General features: G+C 49.2%; 1 protein-coding gene across 2 annotated transcripts in view; it reads left to right on the plus strand.

Annotated features, from left to right (window-relative positions):
* ADCK1 (aarF domain containing kinase 1) overlaps nucleotides 1-14,720 on the plus strand; it is a 68,992-nt gene that overhangs the window by 25,180 nt on the left and 29,092 nt on the right. The window contains exon 3 of one of the 2 annotated variants that reach the window (XM_088529319.1): nucleotides 2,152-2,355. The exons of the other annotated variant lie outside the window; for it this stretch is intronic. Within the exon in view, the coding sequence (XP_088385445.1) occupies nucleotides 2,152-2,355 (204 nt within the window). The remainder of the gene's footprint in view (nucleotides 1-2,151; nucleotides 2,356-14,720) is intronic. 2 annotated transcript variants of the gene reach the window in all.

Here is a 14,720-nt window from a genome sequence, read left to right on the forward strand (position 1 = left end):
TCTGCAAGAAGTGCCCTCCTCCTCCTCGCTGGGCCCTGCTGTGTTCTTGGAGCAGTCTGGGATCTCTTCATGATGGGGAACTTTGAGGAGCTTGAATGCTTTCATGCTAGAGGAGTGAAGGGCCTCCTTCGCAGCAGTGACAGACAGGAAAATACACCCTGCAGCCAAGTGTGTCTACATCCAGCTGCATTTTCAGCCACTTTGGCTTTCCATCTTTCTGGTTGCTTTGGGTCATTCACCAGCTGATGCCCCGAGCGATTCCCGTGGGGCGGTGGGCGCCTCCAAGCCGAGCTGGCAATGCCCAGCACCGAGTTAGAGGGCAGGACTGCGGCTGCCTTGTCCCGGGGGCCTCTCCGGGGCTCCGGCTGCGGCTGTGGCAGGGGGCAGGGCCGTGGAGTGGCCCTCGCTCAGTGTGGGAGCAAGGAGCCAGCCCTGGCGCTGCGTGAAGCAGTTCCCCTCCAGTGGGCAGGACTCCCTGTGCTGCAACGAACTACCCAGCTCCCTCCATGCCTTTGCCTTTCTCTCTCGTGCCCTTCCTCTCTCCCTGCTCTTCTTGTTCTCTCGTTCCCTTCCGTGCTTTTCCTTCCCTCATCCCCTTTGGTCTGCTCTTGTGCTGCTCACACACAGGGGAACGGGCTGGGCAGGGGACAGTTTGTTCCAGCGGGAGCCTTAGAGCAGCCCTGCGAAAGGCAGCGCAGGACCTGAGGGCACGTGGGGGAGCGCTCGTGGGTACCAGCGCGTGAGAGAGCTTCCGAGCGCGCGGCGTGTGCGGTGCCCCTCTGCCGTGGGGTGAGCTGGCTCTGCTGCCGTGGTGCGTGCTTGCCCCGCTGGCTGTATGCGTGTGTGTAAGCGCATGTGCACACGTGAGGGTGTCAGGTCTCACATCCCGAGTGTGACTCGCACGTTTGGCCTTCTCCTCTCGCTTCCCAAGGCTAGTAGTCAAGCACTGCAGCTCAGCACCTAGCCTGTCCCCTGACAGGTTCCCAGGTGGGGTATATGCACCCTTTCCTGTGATATGATGCTGAGCCGCCTCATGCAGAGGGCAAAGATGGACATGAAATTGTACGTGTGTGTGTGTGTGTGTCCAGGCACGTCTGCTTCGTCATTCCTGCCTGCCGTGCACTTCAAGGCTTACAGACGCATCCATCACTGCACGAGCTCGGGGTCTCCTGGGCTGATGAGGTCTGTGAACAAAGAATTTGACCTTCATTGACTTCTTACACAGAAGCTAGAGGAATTAGCAGCCTTCATTCAGATAAGCATCAGGCATTACCTACTGATAGGTGCAAAGTTGTTTTTGTGCAATTGATTTGCTTAGATTTATTAATGTACTAGGATAAAGTTATCTGAAGTTTATTAAAGAGTATTGAGTATAACCATGTCCTTGGCAGGAGCATTCTGTGGTGAGAGCAATAAAGGCAGAATAAATCATTGTCACTAAAGGATATAGCAGCTGATGTGTTCTGGAGACACGGAATGAACTTGAGGAGCTGAAATCCAGGACTGGCAAGTGCTTGGCGATAGGCTTTGCGTTTTGGTGTTTTCTCCTTGGCCAATGTGAAGAAAGCTGCTGAGTGAGGGGAGGATGATGATGGACTGCCCAGATACTGTTCTTACTCACTGTCAGATAGCTTAGATTCTTCTTTAATTTTGATGGATTCTCTTTCCAAGTTCTTGGCAAGGCATCTGAACTGGGCTGGTACCTGTTGGTTTTTTTCCACCTTAATCCAGTGCAGTGAGTCTAACATACATAGTCGTGGTCCAGACTTCTACCTTTTGACAAAGAGTTCCTAAATTGTGTGTCATTGCAGTAGATCATAGTGACCAATCAGTGCTGCTGTGGGTGGACATGTTGCTCTGCAAGGATGTGTTATAGGACAGAGCCCAGAGCTAGCATACTGACACTGGCTGTAATACATGTGCAGGTAAGTCTGGAAGTTGCTCTTAGCATAGAACATCTTGTCCTGGTCTGGTCCCACCCCTTCTGAATCAGACCAGAATCCTGGATCGTAGCTGATAGATTTGATCATGATGGCCGAAACTGTTAAAGGGATTTCCTGGTGTGCTCAAATACTGGGTGAATGCAAGGGAGGTATGTGTGTGTGTGTGTGTGTCTGTATATGTATGTAATACGTTGTGCTGTTGCTGCAGGTGCACCTGCGCTCCGCTGAGCGCCTCCGGGAGCTGTGCTGCGCCAACCGAGGCACCTTCATCAAGGTGGGACAGCACCTGGGAGCACTCGACTACCTTCTGCCTGAGGAGTACACCCGCACCCTCAGAGTGCTGCACAGCCAGGCCCCACAGAGCTCCCGGCAGGAGATCCAGCAGGTCATCCGCGAGGAGCTGGGCAAGGAGGTAGGAGCAGCTGCTGGCTGCTTGGGTCTCAGTGAGCCATGTGCAGCTGGAGGAAGGGAGCCGGCAGCAAGGAGGTGCCCGCTGATCTTCAGCTGCAAGGGAGGTCGAGGAGAGATGTCTCCTGTTGGCCCCTGCGGGAGTGCCATGCACATTTTCTCTGCCTGTTGATGAGCATTGCTGGTAAGTTTAGGAAAGGAGAAAATTATAGAGGAATAGTAGAGTGAGGACTGCCAGGTGGCAATGACAGGCCTTGGCAGAGCAGCGTGCCCAGGAGCTTGTGCCAGGAGAGCAGGGTTGCTGGAGGTCAGGATGGGGGGCTATGGGCTGCACTGAGCAGGGACTCATGCTCGGGGACACGTGTGCAGACTGCTCTCCCCCGGCTGCACTAGAGCAATTCCAGCCAGCACTGACAGCCCTTTACTTTTTCAAGCCCCTAATTAACCCCCAAAGAAAAAAGTAAATAAATCCCTTTAATAATAGCATAAATCACTTTTGGCGCTTGCAGTCAGGTATCAGGGAGCCAAGGAGGCTGTGTCACAGTTAACCCTGAGCAGCCCACAGCACAGTGAGCAGAGGAGCGGGGCACCCCTGTTCATCAGCTGTGAGAACCAGGCGCCTTGGGAGTGAATCCTGTAACTTTGCATCCTGCCTCTTTTGAGGAGAGCTCCCCTCACCCTCCTAGCCCAGGCTGAGGATCAGCGCTTCAAGGATCACTGCTGACATGGTGAGGGGGGGAGCAGCACCAGTGTGCAAAGATGTTTGCAAAAATGGAGGGAAGGCAGGAGGCTGAAGAAGGGAAGCCGTGTATGCATGTGTATCACTTCATTCAAAGAAATGTAGGGGGGGCTATCTGGGGGTGTTCCTGGCTGTCTGAGGGTGTGGGGAAGAGGTACCACAGGATACACAGTGAGTAGGCAAAATATTTTGACTCCTTCAGTTTATTAAGGATCAGTTTGGATGGAGCGGGTCTGCCCAAGTGTAGTCATAGGGCCTAACTGTTGGTCAGGAAGGACGATGAATATCCGCCCTCAGTTTAGCGGCAGGTTAACGTGAGCCCCAGACCTGCCTCCTCCCTGCCCAGCTGCGAGCAGGACGCTCCTCCGCGGGCTGGTAGCACTGCAGCCAGCGGCTCCGTGTCCTGGCTCAGTGGGACAGGCTGTGCCGCGCGCTCCCTGCCAGCCCCTGCCCGCTGCGCTGCTCCCAGCAGCAGCCGCCCCACGTGAGCCCTGTTAAACTGCAGAAGCAGCCGCCTCTAGCTCAGTCCTTGTGACCTCCCTGTGGCAGAGCAGGGTGCACAGAGATGGGCCCTCTCCCTTCCTCCTGTGTTTTCAGCTGCTGCCGATGCGCCCTGGTTTCCTTTCCAGAGCCAGACAAGTCCTCCATGCCTCATTGATTCGCAGCGAGGCAGCTCGAATCCCGTCTCTGCAGCAGCCTTCCCTCTTAGCATTCACTTCACCCACATGGGCAGTGCTGGGTGATATTTAATTTTAAAGAGACAGAGAGAGAGAAAAAAGACAGAAATTAAAAGAAAGGGAATGCTAATGAGAGGAAGAAAGCAATGATTAAAAAAGTAAGAGAGATGAAGAGTATGAGATGGACAAAAAATAAAGGAACTGCTGAAGTTGGGCAGTATTAAAATCAGAGGTATCAGAGGAAAAAAATCAAGGTATTTACAAACAAGAAGGCCTTGAGAAAATCTAATGCACCAAAGTTGTCTTTGCTGAAGCCCAGAAGATTTAATGGAGTTACTTCAGGAACAAATTTAATTCCAGCATAGCTATATCTTTCTTACATTTTAATGCAACATACTTAGCTGAAATACGGATGGAAGAAGGGGCAAGCTGGAGTGTCAGAGCAGTGAGGAATGCAGAGAGGGATCCTGCAACTTTCTCCTGTGGGGCCAGTGTGACACCTGGGAACTTGCAGAGGAATTGAAAAAGGAGAAAATGTCACTGAGAGAATCTTCCTGGGGGACCTGAGCCTGACCCTGCTGCTTTGAGAATCAGTAGTAGCACTTCTATTGCCTCCAGCAGGCACAAGAGCAGGCTTCTCAGGTGGGTCTAAAGTATAGGCAATAAAAATAAATTATATATAGTTCGGACCAGTGCACATCCTCGGGGGAATCCTTGCCCCTGGGGTCTGCCTGAAGTTGTGTGGCTGGGAGCCAGGGCACAGACCCCGTTATGCCGCTGTGAGCCCCACAGTTCCTGTGCCGGTGCGGCGCCTGCCCAGGAGCTCCGCTCCCAGCACCAGGGATGGCATCGCCCCTGCCCTGCCACGGCGGGGCTGGCGTAGGGCACAGGGCAGGGCCTGCCTGGCCGCAGGAGGGGACCGAGGCTCTGGCTTTCCTCCTCTTCCCTTGTCTCATCCTTGTATCTCTAGCTTCTCTGTCCAGCTGTTGAGGCCTTCTCAGAGCTGAGTGGGAATTGCTGAAGCTGGAGCAGTCTTGGATACTATTAAGAAAGAGATCCCAAGTGATCCTGATCAGCTCTCTGCCCTGACCGCTAGTAGCTCTGTCTGCACATGCATTTACCCCACTGCATCTCAGTCTGTGCTGCTTGGGGAAGGATGAGGGGCAGAACAGGCTCTGCTCCAAGAATATGCCAGTGGCTGAATTTGTTGCTTCCAGTGTTTGTTCTGTTCAAAGCTGGGGGAAAGGATTTGGGACAGCCTGTAGGCTGAGACTTTTCAATGCTGAAGCCAAATTGTACAAAGGGCTTAGGCAGATGGAAAGTCAGACATTTAAAAGGATGTTGGTCCAGCTCTGCTTTGTGGGAGCAGTAATGGGAAGTAATTCCTAATTGCTTGATTACTCAGTGCCTCCAAGGAGACCATCCTTTTCATCCACAGATAATTGCAGCTTTTACCTGTTGTTCAGGAACTATTTTGCCATTTGCAAGAAGCCTCCATGCCGCTTGCAGCCGTACAGTGACGGAGCTCGCTGATTGAGCAGGGCAGGTTATGTCGATGATTTGACTGTGATTCGCAAGTGAAGTACGTGTGGTGGAGGCACCTCCTGTGCCGTGCTCTGTGTTGTGAAGCAAGATGCACTCGCACAGACGATGATTTTTGGGGATGCCTCTTCTTTCCCTAAGCATTCTTGGTATAGCATGGCAGCCTTTGCTCTGCCAGAAATGGGGAAGGATGGATTGATTCCCTTCCTTCTGGAACTGTTTATCAGGATTTTAAGCCCTGGCAAGGCACATGCTTACTTCTGGTCCGCAAAACTGTTGAAGCAGTGCTCAGCTGTTGGAGAGCAACTCAGCCTTCAGCAGGGTGCTTTGCTGCATGTCCGGTGGCATCCAAGGGAATGTGATCCATTTTCTGAAGCCAGCTCCATATGTTGCCCTAGAGAAGAGGTTTATACCCTGCTAGATCACAAGGTCTTTAGGTCATGGTGCTGCAGATCACGTTATGGCCCAGGAAGCCTGTTCTCAGGCTGACGGTGTTGTCTAACCCACCCAGGATGCCAGGAGATGTGCTGAGCTTCCTTCAGCATTGCCCAGCCTCACAGTAGTGTTTTGCACAAGATTGTTAATGCCTGGTGTGGTCACTTGCACAACTGCATGGAGCTGTGAGGGACAGATGCTGCAAAACCTCCAAGTCCAGGGCTCGTGTTGCTTTTGGCCTTGGCTCTGTCCCTGGGCACAGCACTCCAACAGTGCTGTGTGGAGGTAGCTTTTGAAGTCAGCCCCCTGTATGCTGCTAATAGACACGGGGAGCTAGATACAGGTTAGAAAGGGCCTGTTTGGCCTGCTGAGGGCTTGGTGCCCATCACAGGAAACCTGCCCCACTGCGTGGTGGCCTGTGCCCTCTGCCTGCCAGACTGGAGGCTGGGCTGTGAGCACCCTGGCTCTGGGAGCGCGAGGGCTGCTCTGAGCACTGGGCTGGCCGCTGGAATGGGGCGCTGGGCTCTTCTCCCACCCCTCTAATAGCCTCTCTCTCTAGGCCCATCAGGGCTTCCAGGCAGCTGTCAATAGAAAACACATTTGTATTAAAACTGTAATGAGGAATAAAAAAACTTCACAATTTTTTTCAATAACTGGGGATATAAAAAAGAGATTTTTATCAATTATGAAAAGGATTTTGGCCATAAAAAGGTAATTTAAGGAGTCTGAGATGGATGGCACAAAGCATTAATGTCACCCAGAACAAATGGGCCTGCATTACTCAGCTGAGAGCGCGAGCGGCTGCCGGCGCAGATCCTGCTGTGCTGCTGCCTCCGCCGGCCTCTCCTCCCCTCCCTGAGGAAGAAGCCCCAGTTGCAGCCCCCATGCAGGGCCCTTGTGCTGGCAGTGGGGAAAGCAAGGGGGCACCTGCGTGGCTCAGACTGCTCGCCTCGCTTTGCTCCTTGGGCTCCTGTTTGCAAGCACCACAGTGACCGACCTGATGTCAGGTGAAGGGCGCCCTGGCAGCCCTCTGGCCAGGGGAGCTCTCAGCAGGGTTCCTCGCTGCTCCTGTGCATGAGAAGGTTGTTTTCTCTCTGCTCACAGATCCTGGGAGAGGATCCAGCCAAGTCTCGTTCATGGCAGCCTGGGTGCTCTAAGTCTCATTGCACAAGTCAAGGACGGTTTTGGTGGATAGATTAGACTGCTGAGTTCCTTCACACTGAATTAACATAGCACACAGGAGACTAGACAGTGGATTTTCTTTCTTTTTTGTTGTAGTTGTTGTTGTTGTTGTTTGTTTGTTTTTCTTTGTCTTCTGCAAGAAAGTGAAACATTTGGGATCAGAAAATGCCATGGGGAATGGCCTGATAAGGTATGATTCTGATCTTGATCTGCAGGCTCAGCGGCTTCTGGCTCATTAGCATCTCCTGTTTTCTTAGATCCTGGATCTGCCCAGTCATTTGATTCTTGTCCTCTCAAGACCATGACAACGTGATGCAGTGAGTCTAGAGACTTCTGGCAGAAGGATATGTGGGGATGAAGTAAGCCGTAAGATGAAATAAAGAGTTGTGGAGCCTGACCTTGGCATTTATGCATCCTCCTAGCACACTAAAAGCTGAATTTTTATTAATTTTTAAGAGGTACAGGTTGTCTAGCAAGCCCTGTTTTTTGGCATTGGTGGGATCAGTCAGAGAAAGCTCCTGATTCCTTGAAAGGATGCTGAGCTAGGGAAAGACATTTGTCTGCAGTTTTTCCTCCTGTGAAAAAGCTGCTATGGCTAAGAACATTTAAAGTCTTGCTCATGGGAAACCTCATGTTCAATATGCTCTTCTGCTTTGAGAATTGCAGTAAGAACTGGGATCTTGGGATCTCAAAGTTCTTTCCACTGTTAATGAGTGAAGCGCTTCAGTCCCTAGCAAGTGGGCAGGTCTGAGAGAGAATCTAATGCTCTCTGTGGCAGTCAAGTTGTTTGTGAACTAGTGAGGTACCTTTTGCACATATTTTCTGTAAGCTTTGTAGCACTTTGCTTTCACAGGATACATGGTTCAGAGCCAAAGCTCTGAAGCTGTCTGCGACAAGTGAAGCAATAAACTCCTGTGACCTCCTGTTCATGCCAGGAGAGCTCAGCTGAAGCAGACCCATGTGTTTTTCCTTTGCAAAGCTCACATAAGCAATCTATCTCAAACTGGCAAATCCTTGGAAGATTTCCCTTCCAAATTTCAAATGATTAGTAGAAAATATACATTAGTTGGTTCATTTCAGATAATGAATGAAACTTAGGTAGTATCAGTTGTGAGTAGAGAACAAAGCTAATTTTGCCAAATACTTTATTGGATGTAAATGATTAGTCTGGGTCTATTAACTGTTATTCCCATTTATCAAGCCAGCCTGGATGGAGGCTAGAGCAAATAGAATTTCCAGGGCTTGTAAAGATGGCTTGTGCTAAAGAAGTCTCTCAAAGTAACTTTTCCTATCCTGTCCTTTATGGGACTCGTTTCTTTGCCTCCACTGGTAAGAAAATCTCGAAACCTCTAATGGGCTCCTGTTCTATCCCACCTATCCAAGCTTGTCTTTAGTTCTTTGCCCTATAGCTTGACTTTTTTTTTTTTTTCTTGGAAAGTGCTGAGGCCAGTTCTTAGTGGCACATCCTGTCCAAAGCTTTCACCAGTCAGCAGGGCCAGCTCACAAGTTACTGGTTGACTTCTCCAAACTAAATATCGAAGACACCAAGTAGTTCTCTGTGCAGTGGTGTGGATAGTGCAGTTTCTGTAGGTTTTCCCTCTCCATTAACCACACAACCAGAGCACCTTCATGAGGATGTGTTGGGCTGAGCACACCCAGTGACTTGGTGTCACTGCTGGGGGGAAGAAGTGCAGCTTGAGCAATGGCAGGCCCTGGGCTCCTCTCCCCTGACGTTGCAGGCTTGGAGGGGCCGGTTTGGGGTGGATCTTGGTGCTTGGTGATTCTTTGGTGAAGTGGCTTCCAGGGTTAAGACGTGGTGGTTTCTGAGATGGGAGCCCCTGCTGGCATTAGATAGGATCCTCCAGACGGGTTCATCTCAACCACAACTCAATGGTTTTGAGCTGTAGAAAGCTGAGCTTGGTAATCACCCTGTCTTGTTCCTATCCCTGGGGCTGGCTTTGCTGCTTCATCTGTTTTTGAGCTGCATCAGCTCTGAAGAGAAGAAGTAAAGCAGCTGGATTTTGGCCCTTAACTATTGTGTTGCTGGATCTCAGAGAAATGCATATGAATTAATGAAAATTAGCCCCCTACCTTCTCCTCAGCTCACCTTTTCCTTTCTAGCACCTTTTTCCAGTACAGCCTGAGGGTGTCGGGGGAGAGCCAGCACTCCAGGAGGAAAACAAACAAGCTGTTTCTCAGGGCACCGCGGAGCAGCGGACCTGCCCTTTGCGACGCCTGTCACCCTGCAGTGGCAGCAGCAATGCTGAACCTATAAGAGCAGTTGATTTATGTTAACTGTTGAAACGATAATGTTTAATCTGTAAAGTGCTAATCTATTTTTTATGTTGATTATGAATAGGCCAGCTGTGCCTACTTTCCTATTCATAGAGTTTAGTGAACGAGCCCATTTTACAGGCTGGGTTTGGAGGGTGATTTACATGAGAGCAGACACTGCTTTAAGGAAAGTAAATCAGCTGAGTTAAGCCACCAAACCAGAGACATGGCAGCCCAACAGAAAGATACAGTGGAGATAGGAAGGTTTTGCCTCCCTGGCATTCTCTTTCCTCCGCCTCTCCGCAGATGGAGGATTTTGGCCACCATTCCCCCTCCAAGAATCAGGCACAAAAATACACTGCCCCCATCACCTCCTTACCCTTCTCTGACAGCCCTGGCACAGCTTTTCTTGCCCATCAGATACACATAGTCCCATCTTTCCTAACCCTATATCTCCAAACATCCCCTTACCACCCTGGGTATCTCCATTAACCTGTCGACAGAGCTTCCCCCTCCACCCTTCCCTTCTCTCTTACACTTCACAAATCCCCCCAGCTGTTAAAAGCTGAATCAGAGGCATTTAAGATGAGGTACAGGTGATGTCTGTTCCCAAAGGTCCCCATATACCCTCAGGCTCTGGCAGCTGGTTATTTTTCCCAGGACTGCTGCTGTTGTTCAGGCTTACTTGCTGATAGGGCCCTTGGGGCATCCCCACTGTCTAAGGCAGAGCCTCCCTCTGTCCATCTGTGATCAACATTGAGCTTGTTGTCTCGGGCCCATTGACCCTCTCCTACTTCTTTCAGCCAGTTTGTGGCAAGACGTGTTTATACCTGGAGTCAAAACGGCTGTGAAAACTCATTTGCAGTGGGATGATCATCATTTGTCAGTCATGGTCAGCATGGGCCAGGTCAGGGTATATTTGTCAAACCCACCAAAAAAGGGTATTTCAATATCAAGGTGTGAGAAGATGGGAACTTGGACAAGAGTTTTTAACTAGACTAATAGAGAGAAAAGACCATATTTGGGGTGTGTTGCATGGGAAGAATACGCAAGATTTAGACCTGATCTGTAAATGAGATCTAGAGGAAGGTCACTGTTGGAGACAGTACCGACGTTGCAGGTGTATGTGATAGATGTGGTGACATTGTCCATTGTGCTGGAAACGAAGGGTGGTTTGAGTGAGAAGACAGGGAATTCTCCTTTAGCTGTGTTGGGTGTGAACAGACAGATGAATATCTGAAAGATGATATTTGAGAGACAGGCTGAAATTGTAGTTTGGGTAGAAGAAGAATTATCTAGGGTAGAGAGGTAGATCTACAAGTCGCCGGGAAGAAGATGGGAATTTTTATGCACAGTATTTTCCAGAGATAGTGGGGGAAGAAGGGACTGTGGGCAGAACTTTGTGGACCGTCTCCCAAAAGCTGGGAGAAGGATGAAGAAGATAACTCAGATATGCTGACAGAATTGATAGAAAAGCAGAAGGGTGAGGAGGATGGTGGAGCTTGCTGACTGTGCTGAGGATGGATTCTCTAAGCCATAGCAAAATCTGTCACAGGACACTTCAGCAATCTGTAATAGAGGGGACAGTGCAGGAGCTGGGCTGGAAGAAAGTCTAGCTCCAGAAGAAACAGAGGGAACTCAAGGCAAAAAGGACAGTGAGGTCAGTGGTAAAAGGGAGATGGGACAGAAACGGGAGACAAATGAGAGGGACCGATGGGAGGTTTTAGTTCTTGTTTGTTAAGACAGGGAATCCTGAAGGTGGTCTGTATTCCAAGGCAAAGGAGAGAGTTGTAAAGGAGTACGAGAAGAAAGGATTGGAGTGTGAGGGAAATAAAGTGATAGATAGGAAGAGGCCATAAAGTCAAGTGAATGTGTTAGAAGGTATTTGCAGAAGTCACTTCTCTTCCTTAGGTACTACAGGGATATTTCTGCTACGTTAACTACTTCAGCCATCTTGCGGAGCTGACATGCAGGGAACACACTGACCCTCAAAGCCTAAGATCTCAGTGGGAAGAGGCCACTGTCATCCCTCCCGAACCTCAGAGCAAGAGTGTCCTGTCGGGTAGGTGGGATACAGAAAGTAGATTTTACTGGCAGAATAGTGGTGTCACCTGCCCTGCCTTCCCTGTTCCCTGTGCTAAAAGAAATGGGGATCTTCATTTGTTAGTGTGAAGGGAAAGAAGAATGAGAGAAAGAGAGACCTTTCAATTAAAACCAAAAAACAAACAATCAAAAAAAACACCTGGGAGTGGGAAAATTGTGTACTCTCAAAGGACTCTGATTCAAGTCTTTCTCAGAGATTTGGTGTGTGTGGCTCTATCCTCACAACTAGGAGAGATGCAGCTGAGGCAATTTTTCTCCAAAAAGGTGGAGAGAAAAGAATGCACTTAATGAGCGTCGTTCAAATCAAGTGGAAGACAGCTCAAGATAAAAGACCAAATTAAGAGAAAAGGAAGCATTTGTATGTGCAAGAGGAGGGGATAGAAAATGAGCAGATTGGAGCATATGCCCCACAGCTTGCCGGAGCATGTGGCACTGGAGGGAGTAAGGCACTCCCAAGTCATTGGTCTTTGCTTTCAGCATGGTGAAATGGAAAGAAGCGAACAGGAATATATAAATAGATATTTGCCTTAGCCACTTGGAGAGGTCTTTATCTTCCACCTTCTCTCTACACAAGTGTAACTGCTGGTGGATTGTGAGCTGACTTTCTGGATCAGGACACTCTGTCTGCTGTTGCCGGCAAGTCACAGTGTAAGATCACACTGCCAAAAAAAGGCTCTTACTACACAGTGGATCTTGTTCAGGGTAGCAGCAAGATGACCAGCTGGACAACAAGTTTATTCTGAGGTGACAAGAAATAGGATGCTGAGCGAGGCAGGTCCTTGTGTTGAGCAACTACATCTGGAAACAAGATATGGACATTGTCCCAGTGGCATGTGTAGGGTTGGAGAGACTAGAGCTTTGTTTTCATGGAGGGAGGTCCTGAAGATATCATGGATTTCACTAGTTCTCCTCTACAGGGAAATCAACTTGTATTGGATCAACTTGTAGCTTATCATTAAAATTATGATGCAGATTCCAACAGCATTTTTTTCCTTTGATGATGGACTTTTGTGAAAGAAAGAATTTGTTGGAAGGTAATTCTGAGTGTGGAGTGACAAATGTAGAGGAAAGCTGTCTGCCCTCTTATAAGTGAGGGTGACTGAGCACTGGAACAGGCTGCCCAGAGAGGTTGTGGAGTCTCCTTCTGTGGACATCTTCAAAATCCACCTGGTCATGATCCCGTGCAACATGTTCTAGATGACGCTGCTTGACCAGGGGTTCGGACTAGATGATCTCCAGAGGTCCCTTCAAACCTCAACCATTCTGTGACACTGTGAAGTGGAATGGTTTGACCATTGGTGATATTCCTACTGCTGGATAGTTTAGAAGCTGGTTCTGAGACATCCTGGCTCTGCTATTTCTTCTCCGTGTTTTGCCATATGCGCTAGCAAAGATGTGCAAGCCCTGCAGGTAACGTCTGGACTCTGCTTTCCCGCTGTCCTGCTTGATGCCTGCCTTATGTCAGGAGTCTCGTGGGCTGTCTCTTTGCTTTAAGAGTGTCTTGTGAAGCCAGCACCTGGACAGAGAACAGCTGGGTGAAGCTCAGCATGTGAGAGGCTTGGTGATGCTAGCAGAAAATCTGTGTAGCTCTCGAGCTGCTGAGCTAGTCTGTTAATCTTAGCATCCTTTATCTCTTGAAGTAGTAGGACACCTGATAGCTTCACTGGTAAAAAGCATTCATCTCCTTGTGACAGGATGTTAGTTTCCAGTCTCGCAGGCCATGGCAAACCTTGCTTTTATTGGATGTCTCTTTTTTTTTCTATAAATAAAGCAAGCTTACCTGTTCAGCAGAACAGTTGCTGGAACCAGCTGGCCTGATTTGTCACAATATGGTCTGACTTCTCACTGAACACAGCTGGGCTTGAGATTCCTATCCTGATTATCCAACCTGTCATATGACTTGTCTTCCTGTACTGAACCCTCCAAGGACAGCTGTTTCTTAGCAGTGCAGTGGGGTTGTTGGTTGACATGGAGGTGCCAGGCTAGGAAAGGCAAGACTCCCTGGGAACTGGGCCTGAACTACAGAATGCTGCCCGATCCCAGCTTGGGCTAGGGGCCAGACACATTTGCTGTCTGACTTTCTCACTGGCACATTAATGCTGTGGAATTCAATATCCCTGGAAGCAATAGAATCTCAAGAAGAGTGAAGTTGCTGTTTCAGCTCGGTTGTAATGATGAGCAACATATGAAGGGATTCTGGTTAGGCTTTCAGGGCTTTGGTGAGTGAGTTTGTGGGAGCCAGGGGTAAATAGCTGCCCTTCAGGGAGAGGAAGAGGTCGAGTCTACCTCTCAGGTGGAATCTCAGCAGTGGTGCATCAGCTCTGTGCTGTTCTTACCTGTTGCTGCTGTCACCACTGGCATTGGTTTCAAACTGAGGTGAATTATATTCTCAGATACTTTTGTCTTGTTTTAAAGATTGGGCTAAATTCAGGAAAAAAAATGAAGATAGCTGAGTGCCTGAGCAGAGACTGTTACGCAGGAGTAAATAGGGAGAGAATAAAGGGTGTTTTTTCACAAAGTAGCACACTGTAAGAATGAATGATGCTGCAGCAAGTAATGACAGATACCTGTTGATGTACAGCTCAGTGGTTGGTGGAGGTGAGAGGGTGGCTGCACATAGGCTTTCACATGGCTTTTCCAGGCAGAAAGGACCACAGAAAGAGGATGGTAGGTGGACAGAATAGGAAGTAAGCAAGATTCTGGACACTGGGCAGTGGATGGATGGGCCTACTGTCCAGATGATGAGAGAAAGCGCTCCTATTCTTGCAAAGTTTTGTTCTGTAAGATTCATACCTTTGTGAATGGGAAGGTGCTAGGATCCCAGGGTGAGATCCTCAGTGGTATAGCTGGTAGTGGGCTGCGGAGTACCAAAATGGTGCAAGCTGGAGCAAGGAAAGAACTTCATACTCAATCTGGCTCAAAGCCCTTTCCCGAGGTAAGCTGATGGCACAGTTCAGACTGAGCACTACACGGTAGATGATAGACCTCAACTGTGGCATATGATTGTCATACAGTTAAATTATTAGCATGGGCTCTGTGCCCATTTTGATGTAAAACAACAACTCTTTTACAAAGCAGTTAACTTACAGGGTAAGGAAATGATCTTGAGGTCTGGGAGATAACTTATGCAGTAAACATCCAATGCCAGGTAAGGGGAGAGGCAGGGATATCATCAAGTCGGTGAGTAATAACAGTGATAAAGAAGCTGTCCTGTGTCAGCTGGACACTTGCAGCTTTTTCCACCTTTACTGTCACCTCCTCAGGCCAGGCACAGAAGGGCTGAGCTTGGTATAAGTAGCTTGTTGCCTGGTGTAGGTTGTTTGCCTACCCTAAAGTTAGTGCTCCTTGGATGAGGGACTTCTTTGTAGCATTGAGAGGTTATGGAAGACACTGCAGCTGACTTCGTAGATAGTGGTC

The sequence above is a fragment of the Tinamus guttatus genome, unplaced genomic scaffold (assembly GCF_059628265.1).
Source record: "Tinamus guttatus ecotype Peru unplaced genomic scaffold, ASM5962826v1 Tinamus_guttatus_pri_ptg000327l, whole genome shotgun sequence".
Lineage (NCBI taxonomy): Eukaryota > Metazoa > Chordata > Aves > Tinamiformes > Tinamidae > Tinamus > Tinamus guttatus.